Below are 19,369 nucleotides of genomic sequence, written 5' to 3' on the forward strand. Positions count from 1 at the left end.
GATAGAAAGGCAGCAGTGCGGGAGATGGGGGGCAGACGGGAGCTGGTGTACATGCATGCCAGCTGCCTGGCCCCTTTTGCTGACTTCCAAAGAGGCAGCAACATGCGGGGTGGAGGCAGGCGAGACCCAGTGCTTGACGGGGAGGGGAGCCTTAAACGTCAGTTCTCCACAACCACTGACTCCCGTGGAGCTGCCTGCCCTCTGCCTCTATCGGAGGCAGCAGTGGGGAAGGGGGAGGGAAACGGGAGCCAGTGCTCGTGGGCAGTCAGCTTAAAAGCTGGCTCCCTGTGAGCACAAGCTGCTCCCTGTCCCCCTGCGTGTAAATGTGTAACCGCTAAAAAATTCAGCAGTTACACGTTTACACAAATAAAATTTTTTAACATCCCTAATGTTTTTAAGTGTGAAGGTAGTTAACCCTTTAACAGCTTATAGAGGGATGTGGTAAATTCTCCATCAACTAGAGCTTTTCTAAACACAGACATTGTACTACACTATAATTAATGCAATACAGTTTTCTTCCCGTGTGTGTGTATATATTATATACTTGTATTTTTTATTCTTGTAGTGGAAGGATAACAAGCAATGTAAAGTATATATATATATTGCTCTAACTGTTATCCACATTAAGGGTTGTACCAGTATAAATATTTAGGAAAGAAATTCACACCTCTAACCAAAATAATTATGCCTGTACAAAATATGTGTGTAAAGCAGGCTGTAGAGTCTTACATCGACAGTGGGTGTATTTTAAAAGGTATGTTCTAGCTGAACACTGTGACTACTTAGTTGTCTTGATAGTGTTTTATGAGGGACTTAGTCAAAGACTTTATACAAATATAAGATGATTTCCTTCATTCTGTAATTTTTAACATCATTAAAAGATTTTAATGTATTTGAGAGGCTTCATATTCCTTTCCAGAAGCTCTACTTGTTTCTCCATTTATTATATAGTTTCAACCACATTACAGTAGACTTCCGATAATCCAGAACCTATGGGACCTAGGTGGTGCTGGATTATCAAATATGCCGGACTATCAGGAGGTACTATATGATGCTTATATATATACTGTATACATTATATACTGTATATAAAGTGTTCCTAGCCCTTTTTATTATACATACTGTATACAGTATACTGTAATATTTTAGGGTTTTTTAAGCCTTTTTTACCCTTTTTGCTCAGTTCAGCTGCTGCCGCTGTTACCTTGTGACTCATTTTTTGCTGAAGCTCACTCACTAGGCTCTTGCCATTTTGATGCCGGACTATCGGGAGTGCCGGACTATTGGATGCCAGACTATTGGAGTTTTACTGTACTTGGAACTGAAGTGAGGTGACTGGTTTGTAATTTTGCAGATCACCCTAGAATCTCTGTTGAATATAGAAATAATATTCTGCAGTCTCCCAGAATAGTTGCTCTTTTAAGGAAGAGAGTAAATGTTTCTGTTAGCCACTCAGTTGCATTATTTTTCAGTTATTTTGTGTAGTTTATTTACTTCTCCATTTGAACTTCTTAGAGTGGTATTCACTTCATTATTCAGAAGGAAGGGGTTGAATGTTTAAAGGAAAGGTATCTATCTTAGGGCTAGAATGGATAGAATGGATATTCTAATCCATCATCTGATCTGACCTCCTTAACACAAGACAATAATTGTGTTACTGCCATAATTTCTGCATCATATATTGATGCTGGGTGTTGCTAATAGTGGAAGATGAGAGAGATGTGTGCATAATTTATATGAATATCATATGTACATCTGTTTTCCTGCCTACTATTCTGTCTACCTACTAAGAGTCATATTGAAGGAGATTATTAGGGGGAAAACCAATTAATCAAATAGTATACAGAAATTAATCAAATAGTATACAAAAATAATATAACTCTGGGGAGAATACCCAGGGTCATTAAGAGAACAGTGGGAGACTATTAACTGGGAATTCCTGCCAACATGTCTGGCTCCAACTAGTTAACAGATTTATTTTTTCCAGCCAGGGGCCTAAGTTAAAAAGGCACTACACTGTTTTAATTCTCCTTCTAGAGAAGAAGTGGGGTAGCAGGCAGTAGCAGCTGGAGAGGTTCTTTCTGACAGATAATGGAGAATGGAGGAGTGCAATCTTTCTCCCAGAAGTAAAGGGGCCTGATCTGAAAGAACTTAACAGATTTTTTTGTAAGGAAAGTTTAAAGGTAAAACCCAAGGATATATAGCTTTCTCCCCCTCCCCCAATTTCACTATTTGTTTTATACCTTTGGATGAAGAAACAATGTTTGTTTTGATACATTTGTTTTGAGTTGTTTTAATCAGTCGCTGGTCACAAGCTGATACAGAGGAGTTTTCTTGCAGATACCAAATACTGTTGGTGCTGTGGTGTTAACAGAGGTAGAAAATGGGGTCTACAACCAAGTCAAGTCCCAGACTGGTTTAACTGTGTGGTTCTACCATTGTGAGAGGGAGTGGAAGCCAAACATGTTACCTGCAGGATGCACTCCAGAGGGACTAGAAAGCAGTCTAAAACGCAGCTTAAGCTATAATTGTAATACTGGTATTGAATGGGTGAAGTAAAGGGAGAGTGTAATGTGTTTAGCAAAAGAAAAGAAAAAATCCAGATAAATGTAGTTGTAACTAAGAGAGATGCCCTTGTCATCCTGATCCTGTTATCTGTTTTTTCATCTCTCTTGCACCTACCCTCCTTCTGACTAAGCCTTTTTGAATTATACTCTTTCAATGCTGGGATTGCCTTTTTTCTGAGTTTGGAAAGTAACCAGCACATTGTGGATGCTCCCACAATAAAATATTTCCAGACAAAGATGCAGGCCTAATATCCCCAATAGGTGTTCCAGAACTTCCAACAAGAGCTGTGAGTACCTCATTGGCCAAAAGATCTCGACCATAACAGAATTGATTTGTAAGCTTTATAAAGTACTATAAACTGGATATTTTGGCTTCTTCGGAGGCAGCTTCGGGATGCAAAATACTTCAAGCTGTAGTTTCCTTCTAATTCCTCCATTTCTTTTGCCCATTTTGCTTAAAGTTTAAAGTGAGGTCCCAGCAGTTTCAATTCAGAAGACATGCTTTGTAGGAGGAAAAAATAAACATAACTATTAATTTCCTTATTTCAAGATACTATTTTTATCTGACATAAAATTTTGATGAGTTTTGAGTTTTCAGTTAGTTTTTACACATGCACACAAAGGAGTTTAACACAATTTGCATAATGTTTTTAAATAAATTATATTTTATACATTGTTAATGGCTTTTCAGAGTAGTTTAACTGGAGTATAAAGGGTGGGTCCATCACCTCAGGGAAGCCTGTGATTGACATATAAGGACTACTTCTGTGCACAGTAAAAGATTCTACCAATCAGTGATGGATGAATGCACATGCTAGCTCTGAAAAAAGAAGTGTGGAAAGAGGAAAATGTTTTCATTTGCCTAGAAAAAACGTTTTTTTCTTTTTCAATAAAAGTGAATGTAGTGATTTAAAATCTTTGTGTAGTAGTATGTGTTCAGACACTCAAAGATATATTGAAACAAAATGTTTCTAATGTTGTGAAAAATAATAATTTGGTATTTACCCCAAAGCTACCCTACTGTTTGTCTATGAATTTTTTTTTTCATTTTTATGAATATACAGTCTATACTTTTCAAAGTCCTGTTGAATGGCAAGATCTAATTCAGAGTTACAAATGTGTATGTTTTGTAATCTGGTGTCATTTTTACCATTTTACGAAAAATCTCTTTTAAAATTTTCATATTTATTATATAAAAGTTAACATTGCAATGATTTTTTTGTAAACAGTCATAGTTTATAGAAGACCTACCTTTGTTAATGTCTTTCTGATGCAAGTACAATGATTAAAATCACTAGAAAATAGAGCATAGTTCTATTTAGCATAGCTAACTTTCCTACAAGGGCTATATGACCTATCTTTTTTTGTCCTTCCCTTTCCCCCAGTTTCTATGATTCTGTGATTATATATTGTTCCCTGATATATTCTGACAATTTTCTGGTACACAATCAAAGAAGTAAATAAATAACTAGCCATATAGGCATGTGTGTACAAAAAGAGTTTTGCCATTGGTTTCAGTAGAGCCAGGATTTTACCCTTTTCTATCAGGCCTGCAGAGTCTGTAGTTTGGACTTCAGATATGTGCATTCACACGGAGCTTTATACTTTCTGTGCTGCTCAGATTCCTTTTTTGGTAATAGCCTTAGGTGGGTTGTAAAATATACAAGAACTCTCCACTCCCCTCATGCTTCCCTAAAAATCTATTGTAAAAAATGTATTGTTCAAGACGGTTACACTTTCTCCGGGATTACCCATCATTTACTCCCCTCATGCTTCTCTACCTCAATAAAGACCATATATCTACACTGAAAGACTGAATTTACAGTAAGGCCTGTGTTATCTGGCACACTCGGGGATTAGGGCGTTCCAGTTATCTAAAAATTTTGGTTATCTGAGGGTCCCATCAACCTAGGAAAAAACAATGGACAATAATAGTAAAACTCAAGTTTTTAATATTGGTAGTTTTGGCAGTTGGTCTCACATTTCTATTTTGTGTTAAAGATTATTAGAACTTCTTAAATAAAAATTTGTTAAGCCAATCATGGTAAACCAAGCCAGGCCTGTGCACCTGAAGATGTGACAGTATTGTGGCTGGGGGCAATGCCAGTTAACAAAGTTTTCTGGTTAACAGAGTGTTGGATAACAAAGGTTTCACTGTATTAAGGTTCACTTTTTAGTACCCAGTTTTATAAAGTTGAAGATGCATGTCCCCAGTGTGTACAAAGATATGATGCAATTCGAAGTAATGTGTCCCCAGTAGGCTGACTGCTGCCAACTATGAGAGTGATGCACTGTGGGTAGCTATCCCACCTGCCTGAACTCCTTTGCCTTCTGGGTTATGCTTCCTTGCAGTGGGTTATTGTGGGTGCATGTCGTAAGCATCCCATAACGCAATCCTTTCCTCCAGCTCTACTTGAGAGCAACGGCAAACAGTCTTTTCAGCTATGGGACAATCAGCAGTGGCTGGAAAACTTCTGTATGCTTACGGCCACTTTCATGGAAGTTTGTGATTTGTTTTCCCCTGCCCTAATGTGCAAGAATACCAGAATGAGAACAACTCTTACAGTGGGGAAGTATGTGTCAATTCCCCTGCAGAAGCATGCAATGCCAGACAGCTACCAGTCAGTTGGCAATCAATTCAGAATGGGGAAATCTACAGTGGAGGCTGTTGTGATCCAGATAGCCCAGGCAATCAATACCCATTTGCTACAAAGTGTACAGGGGGTCCCCGCTATAAGTTGCCCTGGTATACATCCATTCCACACTAAAATAATTGACATTTGTACGAACTGATGCGTTATAGGTCCTCCCATTTCCCGCTATAAGTCATGCAAAATACTCCCCCCAATTTGCTTAAATGGAAGTCTGCCACAGGAAAAAAATTCCCTGCTTTAAGTTGTTTTCCTATAAGTCCAAGTTTTTTGGAAAGTATCTTGGACTTTTAGCAAGGACCCCCTGTAGTGATTCTGGGGAACATGGAGGACATAATGGGGGGCTTTTGTGCACTGGGGTTCCCTAGCTATGTGGGGCAATAGATAGAATGCACACTTTCATATAAGCACCCAACCACCTTGCCAAGGAGTACATAAACTGCAAGGGGTACTTCTCGATGGTGCTGCAGGGACTGGTAGATGCGATTTCAAGAGCTGTTTCACTGCCGTCAATGTAGGATGGTCGGAAAAGTTGCATGCATTTTTAGGAATTCCTTCCTCAGCAAAGTACAAGCTGGAACTTTTTCCTCAGGCCAGAAAATTACGAGACCAGATATTGAAATGCCAATAGTTATCCTTGGCAATCCAGCTGATCCCTGAAACCGAGACATGGGGAGCTCATGCAACTGTACATGAGGAGCCTGGACCATAGTAAAGAGCAGTTCAACTACAGGCTGAGAGAATGGTGGTGGTATGTGCTTTTGGGCATTTAAAGGGAAGGTTCCACAGTCTACTGACTGGGTTAGACCTCGGAGAACATTGTTTTCTTATTGTGGCGGCAGCCTGCTGTGGGTTCGTGATATTAGTGAGAATAAGGAGGAAAGTTGTCTTTTCAGGGTGGGGAGCTGAGGCACAACATCCAGCCAGGGATTTTGAGTAGACACAAACCAGGGCAATAAGGATCGCACAGCGAGGAGCAGTGTAAATCAGAGAGGTTTTGAAAGACAGTTTTATAAATGGCCAGTTTTGAGAGTCGTGCATGTTGTTGTCAACAAGGTGCCCCTGCATTCTGTGTGCGTGCCTGTAATCCTTCCCCCCTTCAACATAAGCAATAAGGAAACTGTTGTTCAGAAATTACATGTTTTTATTTAGGGAACACAGCCGAGTCAGAAAGAGTTCAGGGTGGGAGCTTTATGGGAGGGGAGTTTTCACAATTGCGAGGACAACCTTTTGCTTTCTGAGGCATCCCTGGGGGTTGAGTGTGAGGCTGCCCTTGATTCCCATCCCCACCCCTGTTTTAGGGCCCCTGGGAGAGGAAGTGATGAAACTCAGTGAGGGGGGAAAGTTAGCTTGCAAGTGCTGGGGAGGATGCCTATGCATGTAGGCATTCTGGAAAGTTGTCTTGTGGTCTATCCATCTACCATGGATGACAACTGTCCTGGTTCCTCACTTCCAGCTTCCTGCACACTCTCCTGTCCTCCCACCCCTTCACATCTCTTCCAGCAGCATATTCCTCCACTTGCTTAAGCACTCCCTATCCAAGTGGGCAGATTGCATTTGCTCCTACAACATGTCATCCCTAGTCTGTTTTTGCCTGTGAATTTGTGCCAACCGGACAGTTGGCAGGATCAGAGGAGTGCGCAACAGGCTCACTGCTGTTGAAAAGTGAAGGACAGACTTTACAGGAGATACTTTGTAGAACGTGAAACCTAATCTGTTAGAACAAAAGCAAGGTCTGTCTACAGACAGTAGGGATGTGCTATGTACAAGGCCATAGTTATGCTTTTAAGAGGCCACTATGCAGCAGGTGCAGCTCAGAGTTCTTAGGGGAGCAGCTGGACTAAGTTTGTTGGCAGGCAGGCAGGCATGGTAAGGGACAGGCTGGGGCATGAGCCTGTGGAAGGAGGAGGTCCAGGCATAGTAGCAGAGCAGGGACTCACCTGGCGCCCATATTTTTGGCATCCCCTGTTTGCCAGGAGAGTGCAACTTTCCGTTCCCGCAGGAAGAGGTGGGCAGGCGAGAGGGGTGGGGGTCTGGACATGGAGGCAGGGCAGGGGTTCAAGCCATCTTCCTTGAGGATGAGCAACTGGAGGCTTATTGCAGAGGCATCACTAATAGCTTCCCCTGCTTCATATAGGTTGCCATGCGAATATCAGCCTTCTCCAAATCTCACAGATAGGAAGCAGGTGCTGACTGAATGTGTCCAGAAACCTGAACTTGATGCTGCCATGATGCCAGACCACTTACTGGTGGCTTGGTGTAGAAAGGTGCCCTACTGTGGAGGATGGAATAAGGCAGCCTCTCCAGAAATCTTGTGAGAAGGATTAAATAGTTTCTCTGAGAGTTTATGAAGATTTCAGGGAGGATTCCCACTCTATCTCCAGACATATTAACAAGCTGTGCCGGGGACCCCCTGCTGTGTAGATACACCACAGATCTCTCCCAAATGCCTTAAGCCACTTTTAGCAAGATAAAAAATGTGAACTCACCAGAAACACCTTCTCTCAGATCAGTGCCCGACTATGAGACATCTGGGGAGCAAGGGATTGTCTCCAGTATTCTAAAAAGTTCTTGGCTCTCCATGACATTGGTTCCCTCACTCACCTGCTGACCATTCTCCTGCTGCTGCTCTTCCTTATCGCAGCTGTCCTCCACATTGCTTGCCATGGCTGCCTGAGGAGTGTCTTGGGAGGAATCCAGGGACTCGGTAGGGAAGCTTGTTGGTCCCCCCAAGGATCACATGCAGCTGTTCATGGAGGTGGTATGTTTGCGGGGAGGCTCCAGGCTACTCATCTGCCTCCTTTGTCTTTTGGTATGGCTACCTCAGCTCCTTTATTTTCACTCAGTACTGCTGGGCGTCCCTGGCGTAGCTTTTCTCCTCCATGAGTTTTGCGATCTTGGCATAGATATCAACGTTTCTTGTGCTGGTTCACAGTTCTGAGAGACCAGATTCCTCTCCCAGCACAGCAACGAGGTCCAGGATTTCCTTTATGCTCCGTGCTGGTCTGTGGCCCTGGGAACTCCATGGAACGTATGGTCAGGTGTGCTGTTGAGGTGCGCGGCCTGCTCTGAGGTCTGCTCACCACACTGGCCAGAGAGGAAATGAAATTTAAATTTTCCTGGGGCTTTTCCATTTCACCTGGAGAGCATTAGAGTTGAAAGTAGTGGCCAGAGCAGTCACTGTTTGAAGCTCATCTGAAGAAGTGGGTTTTGCCTATGAAAGCTCATGATACATGTTAGATCTCCCTGGTCCAGCATCCTCAGGACCTGAGTTACACCAAAGTAGGGATTTTGCTGGATCAGGGATGATCGTTTCTGGCCCCTCTGCGGCCAGCACCCCCAGCCTGGCTCTGATCCTAGCCTGGCTTCCCACATGCCACCAGCCCTGCTGCCCTGCTTTGGCAGCCCACAGTCCTGCTGCTGGGACTCTTAGCTCTGCCGCAGTAAACCACTGCCCCGACGCTGGTGCTCCCAATCCTGCCACAGCAGCACCGGCTCCTCCAGCCTGCAGTTCTGCTGCCAGGATGCCTCTCTCCTCCCCAGTGGCAGACTACTGCTCAATTTCCGGGGTTCCTGACCCTGCTAGTCCTATTGGGGCAGCACTGGCCCTGATGCAGGGTGTGTGGCCCCGCAAACCCTGCTGCAGCAGCCCGTGGTTCCCCTGCAGCAGGCTTCTGCCTCATTGGAGCCTGCTGGTGTTCTGGCCGCCCTGCCACCTGCTCAGCCAGATTCCTGCAGCAGGGCTTCCAGCCACTGGCCTTCCTGCAGCCAGCCTGGGTGGGTCCCCAGCTCCCACCGGTCTCCTGCCTCTGGCCCTCCACTAGGTCTCTCTGCCGGACCTCAGATGTTGGATATATATATATACGGATATATATACGGATATATATGGATATATAGAGATTTTTTATATATATATATATATATATATATATATATATACACACACACACACACACTCCTTGTTTATCCATGTGTGTGTGTGTGTGTGTGTGTGTGTGTGTGTGTGTGTGTGTGTGTGTGTATAAAATCTCTATGGTGCCACAGGACGACTCCTTGTTTTTAAAGTTATAGACTAACACAGCTGAGACAACCCCTCTGAGACTCTTAATGATTAGATACTAGTAACAATTAAACCACTTTGTCACATGGGGGCAGCACTAAACAATGTATTTTGGCCTAGGGATTGAACATTTAAAACATTTCTGAATGCTAATACATATTGCATCATTTGATTTCTTAAAACAATAGAAAGCTTTCACACGATTTCAAAACAAAATAAAAAAATGCATAGATTGCCAAAGACAAAAGTTGAAAAGAAGCCAAGAGGTAATATATAGGGACTTTGCACACTTCTTAAATGAATCTTTAGTTCAATTTTGTTTTGGAGATAAATCTGGTAAAAGGGAAGGGGTGTTATCTGAAGGCAAGTTTTTAACTACATTAATGCTTCCTATTGTATTCTATAGAAAAAAACTGTAATTAGCACATAGAGAATTTGCAGGTAGGAGAAAGTGAGAAGTTAATGTCTCATTAAGTTCTCAGAGTCCCCATACCATAAATTTTACTAATCCATATAGATAATATCATTTATGCTGAATGCTTCAAACATTGTTTATTGTGTTATATGGGGTTTCTGGGAGGCACTCTTAATATAGCTGTAAAGTGGCTCAGGGAAGTTCATAGAAGGAAGCAATGAAACTTTCAGATTTGCTGTTGGAATTATGGCTGAGCTTGAGAAGAAAGATCCCCTTGATGCTCCTTGGGTGAAATCTTGGTCCTATTGAAGTCATTGAGAAAACTGCCGTTGACTTTAGTAGGGTCAGGATTTCATTCTCTATAACGCCTCGGCAAAATGTAGTTGTTGTTTGCATTTTAAAAAGTGTTTTTATAAATCTGCCATAGTGGCAGTAATATAGATATTTCCCAGCAATTTGTCAGTTATTGTTTTTTGTTTGTAAATTGTGCCATACATGCTGAGTGATGTTGCTTGGCAATGTTCTGACAATTGAGAGCTCTGGTTGACTAAGCACCCTTCTGCTCTATAATATTATAATTGTATTTTTTAAAGAGTCGCTATTAAAAACCTGTTTCTTTATTCAATATTTTATTTGTTAGTTAATATTTTGGACTTACCATTGTCTTCTGCCTTACTTAACTTTACTATAAAACTGACTGTGCTAATTCTTGGATTTCATAACAGGACTTAACTGAAAGTTGTTTTTGGAATTAATGCTGAACCTCCACCCTACTTGATCAGTAGCTGCAATGTCTGTTTTTCTGGCACAAGGGTATCCTGTGCCTAATATATTCCTTACACGTTCCTCATTTCTTCCTTTGTTGAAAGCATTTTCCCCTATTCTGCCACCATAGAGCTATAAGTAGTAGCATTTTTCCTGATGTGTCATTCATCTTACCTTGTTCCTTTCAATAAACATTTTCATCTTATGTTCTCAAACTCTACATTTTAATTAATCTGTCTGCTGTGTGTTTCATTATATGTCCATAGAGTGATCTGCTTCTGTTCTGCTCAAAGTGAGGGAGAGTTGCCATTGATTTAACGGGAAATCTGTCCATTTCTAGATTTCTTTGTCTTTTAAAAGTAATTGATGTATAGTTATGATTTACATGCATCTTTGTTCTGTTTTTTTTAAGTGCTTTGCTGTGCGCTCTTTGGGATGGGTGGAAATGGCAGAAGAAGATCTTGCTCCTGGAAAAAGCAGTGTGGCTGTGAACAATTGCATCAGACAGCTATCTTACTGTAAAAATGATATCAGAGACACCGTTGGTATATGGGGAGAGGTAAGCATATAGTGTGAATTTGCCTTACATTGGCCTTTTCCCCCTTTAAATCTACCCATCCCACTCTTTAAGATGCCTTTAACAAGTTTGTTAGTTTTACACCCATGTAAAATTACAGATTTTAATGTTAAAAAAATTAAATACCCTAATTTTCTATGTATTTTTTAATAGAAAAATAATTAAAGAAGCAGACACAGATTGAGACAGGTGTATCAGCAGCTGGTACTGCCGAAAAGGAGCAGAAAATTTGAACATGAACTTGATTTTTTGTTTCTGGAAGTTTAGGAGAGTAGATATTACAAAGGCCATGATCCAATTGTTGTATCTGCATTTTATGTTATACGTTGCGTGACAAGTCCAATACAGGTTGGACCTTCCTGGTCTAGCACCCTCGAGATCTGACTGGTCCCGAATGAGGGATTTTTCCAGGCCAGGGAAGTCCCCTGCTGCCAGTCCTCTCCTGCTGGCCCTCATCCACCGGGCTTCCTGGCTCCCCCTGTAGCCCAGCTGAGCTGATCACCAGCTCCCTGCCCCACTTCACAGCCCAGCTGAGACACAAACCAGCTCCCGTCCCTGCCTCCCCAGAACCCAGCTAAGCCGCATGCCGGCTTTTGCAGGCTCATCCTCCTACCACAGCCCAGATGAGCCATGCACCGGCTCCCTGCCCCCCCCCCCCCCCCCCCCCCCCCCCCACACACACACACACAGCCCAGATGAGCCACCTGCCAACTCGTGGCATCCCCACTGTCATGTCTTAAGGCCTGTGTTTATGACCGAAATGAAGCACAGGGACTTCAGAGTGGACTTTGGGAATAAAGAGTTATTTACAAAACTTAAAATTATCATGGGTTATTCTATAGTTTTGGGAAGATTGTTAATTGATTTTTTTTAAGTTAATTTGAATGTTACATTTTTTTAAAATTGAGAACTTTAATTATTTAAAATATGTAGCTAAATACTTCTTTGCAGCTTCAAAAGTTTATTCAGCCAATTGGGTCTCTAGTACGCATTGGCATTATAGAGTCAGTAATGAATAATGTGTGTGTTAATCAAGACGCCAGGTTGTTACATTTCTTATGATGGGCTGAATTTTATAAAAGACATTATCTTATCTTATTTAAAAAAATCTGTCTTTTGGGGAGGAGGGTGTAAAAGGAAATTGGGTCAGAAATTACTGAGTTAGTACCATATTCACCTTATTCACATGAGTAGTTGCACAGAGTCAGTCTAAACAGACAGGTAATACAATTTAGTCACAGAGAAATAAATTGATTCCTGTGTACTTCAGAAGAATTTCTTGTAACAACACTTCTTGGTTGGCAGAGCACTGATAGGTTGTATACAAGAAGCATGTTTAAAGGAGGGAGGTGAATGAAGAGTGAAAGACGTCAACAAATTGGAAGGATCAGACAGAATACAGAGTACATACAACAAAAAATTAAGGAGCTGAAAGAGTTGACCTAAGATTAAATGTTTAGGATTGAGTAAAGATTAAAAGGTATAATAGGGATGTCAAAATGACGGGTTAATATCTAGCACTTATTTTTTGTTTCTAGGAGGTTAGGAGAGCAAGTGTAACAATATTTAAACATAAGGGCTGTGTCTACACTGGCATCCCTTCCAGAAAAGGGATGCTAATGTAGTACTTTGGAATAGGCAAATCCGCGGGGGATTTAAATATCCCCTGTGGTATTTGCATTAACATGGCTGCCGCTTTTTTCCGGCTTGGAGATAAGCCGGAGAAAAGCGCCAGTCTAGATGTGATTCTCCGGAAAATAAAGCCTTTTCCGGAGGATCTCTTATTCCTTCTTTCAAGTAGATCCTCCGGAAAAGGCTTTATTTTCCGGAGAATCACGTCTAGACTGGCACTTTTCTCCGGCTTATCTCCAAGCCGGAAAAAAGCGGCAGCCATGTTAATGCAAATACCGCAGGGGATATTTAAATCCCCCACGGATTTGCCTATTCCAAAGTGCTACATTAGCATCCCTTTTCTGGAAGGGATGCCAGTGTAGACACAGCCAAGCAGTTTAAATGCTAGTGCTTAACTGGTCAACTGTTTTAAATTAGGGCCCACCGCCTCGCTCCACCATGGCCACAGCCATATAGTCCTGTGCAGCTGTGAGGTACCATTGCTGGTCCTGCTGTGACCAAAAGGTTCTGGTGTTGCCTCTGTGACTGGGGCTGATCTGGTTCAGTGCAGCTGGACACTGCCATTGTTCACCAGCAAGGGTTGGTTAACCAGCAAGCATACTGATAATAATACTTACCGGTATACTTACTATTTCAATGGTTTGGGACTATCTGTAAATGTTTCATGAAGGGGAAAATCCTTGCCTCATAGAAGTCAGTGGAAATTTAGCCATTGATTTCACCCCAAAAATGAGATAAATTGTTCTAAGAAGATACGATTTTCTTATTTCTGATTTCCACAGGTCTATGTAATCAAAGCATGATATATAACCATGTTATCTGTTTTGCTACTTTACCACATATTAGTTTATCATTGTTTGCTGTGTATTATAATGATTATTTGCCTTGCAGCAATGCGTCTCACTAAAAATAACTTCCACCAACAATCTTTCAGGATCAAACTTTTTATTAATTTTGCAGTAAAATCCCAAATGAAGTAATTGCAGATTGAGGATTTCATAAAATAAAAAATGTCTTGAAACTTAACATCTCAAAATTACAGTATATATGGTGTGTAAGTTGCAGCATGGGGTACTATATTGCTGCTTTCTTGTCCTTCAAACCACTGAAAAAGATTTCTAATACATTGAAGTTATCAAGGAATGACAACTTGTACATCAACATTGCTTTCTTGATCTGACACTCCGTTGGGATCATGCAGTTGGTCATTCTAAAGACTGATGCTCTTAACATTGAGGTTCTGTTTTATTTCATTCAGTGGATTGTTTTGTTTGTCAGAAGCCTTTCTCTCCTCCTTGTAGTGCGATTTTGCTGTCTCTTCAGAATTATTTGACAGTGAGTGAAGTCATACGGAATATGGCCAGGTTTATCTAGTCTCTTAGTGTTTAAAATTCCAGAATAACTAAATAATTTCTGGTTGCCTGCTGCTACATCATCTCCAACTCTGTAATAGCCTTTGTATAATAAGGCAACAAAAATTGTACAAAATATATTGCAGTTGGCTTTAGCTAAGCTATCCCTTGTGTATGATAGAATAATTTATTTCAATTTATGTTCTGTATGTCCCATATCTCACTCATTCTCCAACCCTAATAAAATCTTTAAAATGTAGTTTTATTGCCCTAATTCCAGCATTATCATCAGCAGATTTTATTTTCTTGCAACAATTTCCTTCCAGGTCTCTGCCACATAAATACATGTGTAAACAAAATATTGGTCTAAATACCTGGCAATATCTCTTTCATGAGCTGTTTTCAATGTCTTTTGTCTCTTAACAAATTCTCTATCCTTTTTTTCATAGTTCTTGTATTTTTATTCAGTAATTTTAGAAATCTGAGTGATTCTTTTGCTCTGTTTTTTGTATCTGTAGCAGGGCCCTGCAGGACTTTCTTGACTTCCGCCAACAAAACCAGTTACACTTTACAAATTGCAGACAGTTATTGTCTCCAGTTTGGCTTATTGTAAAAAAAAGAAAAACGTAAAATCTTATCTGGGATCTCTTTAAAGCAAAAGTCAGGTTGTTTTCAAATGCACTCAGAATAAATTGAAGCCTTGAATCAAATGATTCCATGATATGTAACAATGCAAATAAAGACACTAGAAACCATTTTAAGTTTTCAGCTGATTCAGTTTGCATAAAGAACAAATTTAGTAATTTTTGTTTTGTTTTCAATTAATAGGGAAAAGACATGTACCTTATACTGGAGAATGACATGCTAAACTTGGTTGATCCCATGGATCGCACCATTCTTCATTCTCAGCCCATTGTGAGCATCAGAGTCTGGGGAGTGGGTCGTGACAATGGACGGTGAGTTTACAGTCACCTTAGTCATTGTTGCTTTGTGCTGTTGAAATCTACTAATGTAGGGTTATATGTATGTTAATCCATAAAGTATCATTAATAGCCATTTTTGTGTGATTATGTTTCAGTAAAACTATGGAAAGATTTATATTCTTTATATCAATTAAGTAAGTTACTTAACAATACACAACTCTTTTTCATACCTCCTTATAGTACATTTTGCAAAATTATATTTGGATAATTTGGATAATGCCTCACCTTGACCTGTAATGATGTTTATGAAACTTTTATGTTCACAAAAAATAAACCTGTTTATGCTAGCAAATCAGGCAGTTAAGTGCCGAATGTTCAAATACTTGTTTACATGTCCAAAATCAAGGCATGTTTTTTCAAATATCTCCAGTATATAGTAAAAGAAGTATTTATATGGTTCTCTTTCTGCTTCCCGTTGCCTTACAGTTGATCAAAGTAGAAATAAATTTGTTTTTCCCCATTGGTGTTTTTAAAGGTTTTGATTCAGGAATGTATTTAAGCATGTGCTTTGGTCGCACTGAAAACATATTAGTATGTTCTCAAGTGCTTTCCTGCAGTGGGATAGATTTAAACATGTACCTAGTGCCTTACTGAATTGGGGACATAGCTACTTTTTGCTTCATACCTTGTACTCATCCCTAGGTCAGTCTGCTTTCAGCTCTGTCTGTTTTTTCAGACTTGCCATTGGCACAAATACATTTCCTTTTGATGTGGCATTGTAGGAATATAACTATTAAAATAGCTTGTATTCTGTCTCCCAAGGAAATGGTACTGTAGTAGGCTATGTTTGTAATAAGTTATAATAGGGGAATCAGAGTGGTTATGCCTTGTAGCTGAGTGAATTCTGGGCTGCGTCTAGACTGGCAAGATTTTGCGGAAATACTTTTAACGGAAAAGTTTTTCTGTTAAAAGTATTTCAGCAAAAGAGCGTATAGATTGGCACGGATGCTTTTGCAGAAAAGCATCCGTGCCCAGTATAGACGTGCTTTTGTGCAAGAAAGCTCCGATGGTCATTTTAGCCATCGGGCTTTCTTGCGCAAAAACTTAAGGTGCCTGTCTACACTGGCCCTCTTGCGCAAGTATTCTTGTGCAAGAGGGCGTATCCCTGAGCAGGAGCATCAAAGTATTTGCGCAAGAAGCACTGAATTCTTACATTAGAATGTCAGTGCTCTTGCGCAAATTCAAGCAGCCAGTGTAGACAGCTGGCAAGTTTTTGCACAAAAGCAGCCACTTTTGTGCAAAATCTTGCCAGTCTAGATGCACCCTTGAGCTCTATTTTTGCTGGCTATTGTATTGTTGCATTCGGTCAGATGTAAATCAAGCTGTTTGACCGGTATGGTTCTATTAAACATCACATCAGCACATTGGTTTTCAGGGTTGATTAAATGCCTTTTAGTCTTTCTTTGTAAAAGAGAAGTACTGAATTAGAAAGCTTTTCTTGTGAATTAATACTTTCAAAGAGTGCTAGATTGATAATGCTGAAAACTGAAGTCTTCTGATTAATCAAGCAACAATAGAAAGTCAAGCCATCTGCCTTATCCGTGTGCATCAGGCTTGGCTTGAAGAGATCACTTTCAAGAAGCATGTCAGTCTCCACCAGGATCTTGGTATCTAATTGACCATTCATTATCAGTGGGAAATAGGTCAATGGAGGGATGATAGGAGTTACTATAGAGAACTTTCTGGGTGTCTGGCTGATGAGTCTTGCCCACATGCTCAGGGTTTAGCTGATCGCCATATTTGGGGTCGGGAAGGAATTTTCCTCCAGGGTAGATTGGCAGAGGCCCTGGAGGTTTTTCGCCTTCCTCTGTAGCATGGGGTACAAATCACAGCTAGAGGATCTCTGCATCTTGGGGTCTTCAAAGTATTTGAAGGCTTCAATATCTGAGATATAGGTGAGAGGATTATTCTAGGAGGGGTGGGTGAGATTTTGTGGTCTGCACTGTGCGGGGGGTCAGACTAGATGATCATAATGGTCCCTTCTGACCCTGGAGTCTATGAGTCTATGAGGAGCTCAGACTACGGCTTCTGTTTTGGAAACTGTACCAGAGGTACTGGTAGCACTCCAGGCTTTTATGGTACAGAGACTTAGTCACTGAAACTCCTTGCTCACTTCATAGAAAGCTGCCAAATAGCCATTTAGATGGTTTTGACTTTTGGTCTGCACAGACATGTCTATATTGAACTAGTGACCTTGAAGTGAATGTGTCTGTGACCCAATATCATTCCCCTGAGCCATTTGTTCCTTTGAATGACTGGTATTTTTGGTGGCATTTTTAGTTTCCTTTGGTTCAGATTTTTGAGGAATTTATAAGGACAAAGCCAATTTGAAATGTTGGGAAGCAAAAAGGTTTTAACTGCTCATGAATAAAACATTAAAGAGCTTCATTTGCTTGAGAAAATGAACCATTTTACTTTTTCCCTTCAAATCAGATTTTGTAGTAGCTCTCTTTGGTTAGAAAATGGAGCATCTTTGGGGACGTTTTGAGAGAGTACAGTTGAACAGTAAAAGTACATTATACCAAATGTTTGAAGGACAGAGAAAAAGCTTTTACTGCATAGCCAAATGATTTATTTACAGAATTTGAAAAGACCACTGGCTTTTTTGTTACCTTTTTGTTTTCAAATATTTCCGATTCTCTGGATGATAAAAGTGTATTTTAGTGATATTTTTCCACAAATTGTTAAACTGTAATATACCATATTCTATACCCATTAGTCATTGATTTAACAGGTTACAGAAATATCCAACATTAGTGATGTATGTAATGACATTTTTATACCTAGCAATTACACTTACTTATTTGGAAACATATAAGACAGTTATACGCATTTTGCTCACTGCAATGTTGAGAAAGTTCATGTGCTACTGTCTTGCTGAAAAGTGACTTTATTTGTGACATTAGCAATACAGAAAACCCATGTCACAGATGATAAAACCAATTTTCTCTCCTTGATATAGGAAGAGGAACTTAGCTATTTTGTATTATAACTGAGTGTTTCTTGTTTGCGCAATAAATTACTTTTTCTGATTGCTCACTGTAGATTACAGCAAGGAGAAAACAGAATTATTGAATCTTTAGTATATAAATATGGAACTAAAAATAGTTCATAATATCTCATTTGCTGTCATGGTAAAAACTGTCCCCTTTAGATTTACTGTGTTATGACCTATGCTTTGTCATCACAAGTAGGTTTTTCTTTCAGAACCTTCAGGTTTTTTCTTTTCTGTGTATGAATTTGATGGTAAAGAATGCTTTAAATATCACATACAATCTTCTTCCATCAAATATTTAGACCTTTGAATTTTTATGAACCTTCTAGATTAGACAGGATTCTAGAACAAACAATACCGCCATTGCCTATAAATAAACTCGTACAGTATACTGTTATTTAGCATGTAATTGTTGCAAAATAAAGCAATATGAGCAAAATGACACATAGAAATAGCTGAAAATACAGTGCATTGGTGATGGTGGGGGAGGGTTATAGAGGCTCCACATGGTGCATGTTCTTTGAAGGATGACATAAATAATGAAATGTTTGCTGAACAAGCCTTAGTAGCCAAATAAGGGGCATTTGTGATGAGAGAACAGGATATTGGCTGGATTCCTAAGTGCAAGAGGTCAAGTGATCTATTGTGTGGGTCACAGTTATATGTAGGCTGTTTGGCTATAGCTGGAACATGCTGTAACCTGGGGCCCCTGGGATATACACCTCTACATTCAATTGGATGTCATTCCTTTACTCTTTTCTATATAAAAGTCAGTACAGGCATGAACTCATCCTGGCCAGTGGTCTGTTTGGTCTTCCACCAGGGCAAAGTTAGAGCACCACCAACTTATAGTTAGAAGAAGCTGCCATTATTGAAAATAATATGGACAAACTGGGAGAAATGGTCTGAGGTTAACAGAATGAAATTCAATAAGGACAAATACAAAGTGCTCCACTTAGGGGAAGGAACAATCAGTTTCACACATACAGAATGGGAAGCGACTGTCTAGGAAGGAGTACTTCTGAAAGGGATTTAGGGATCATAGTGGACCACAAACTAAATATGTGTGACACTGTTGCAAAAGAAGCAAACATTCTAGGATGTATTAAGAGGAGTGTTATAAACAAGGCACGGGAAGCAGTTCTTTACTCTGTGCTCATCAGGCCTCAACTGTGTCCAGTTCTGGGCACCACACTTCAGGAAAGATGTGGAGAAATTGGAGAAGTTTCAGAGATGAACAAGAAAAATGATTAAAGATCTAAAAAACATAACCTATATAGGAAGACTGAAAGAATTGGGTTTGTTTAGTCTGAAAAAGAGAAGATGGGTAGGGGGACATCATAACAGATTTCTTTACTTAAAAGATTTTTAC

The 19,369-nt window shown here is 40.3% G+C and overlaps 1 protein-coding gene across 12 annotated transcripts in view; it reads left to right on the plus strand.

Annotated features, from left to right (window-relative positions):
* Positions 1-19,369, plus strand: part of APBB2 (amyloid beta precursor protein binding family B member 2) — a 329,929-nt gene that overhangs the window by 252,587 nt on the left and 57,973 nt on the right. For all 12 annotated transcript variants that reach the window (XM_075930527.1, XM_006129478.3, XM_006129479.3 and 9 more), the window contains 2 exons: positions 10,871-11,017; positions 14,848-14,975. In XM_075930527.1, the coding sequence (XP_075786642.1) occupies positions 10,871-11,017; positions 14,848-14,975 (275 nt within the window). The remainder of the gene's footprint in view (positions 1-10,870; positions 11,018-14,847; positions 14,976-19,369) is intronic.

This window comes from Pelodiscus sinensis, chromosome 5 (assembly GCF_049634645.1).
Source record: "Pelodiscus sinensis isolate JC-2024 chromosome 5, ASM4963464v1, whole genome shotgun sequence".
Lineage (NCBI taxonomy): Eukaryota > Metazoa > Chordata > Testudines > Trionychidae > Pelodiscus > Pelodiscus sinensis.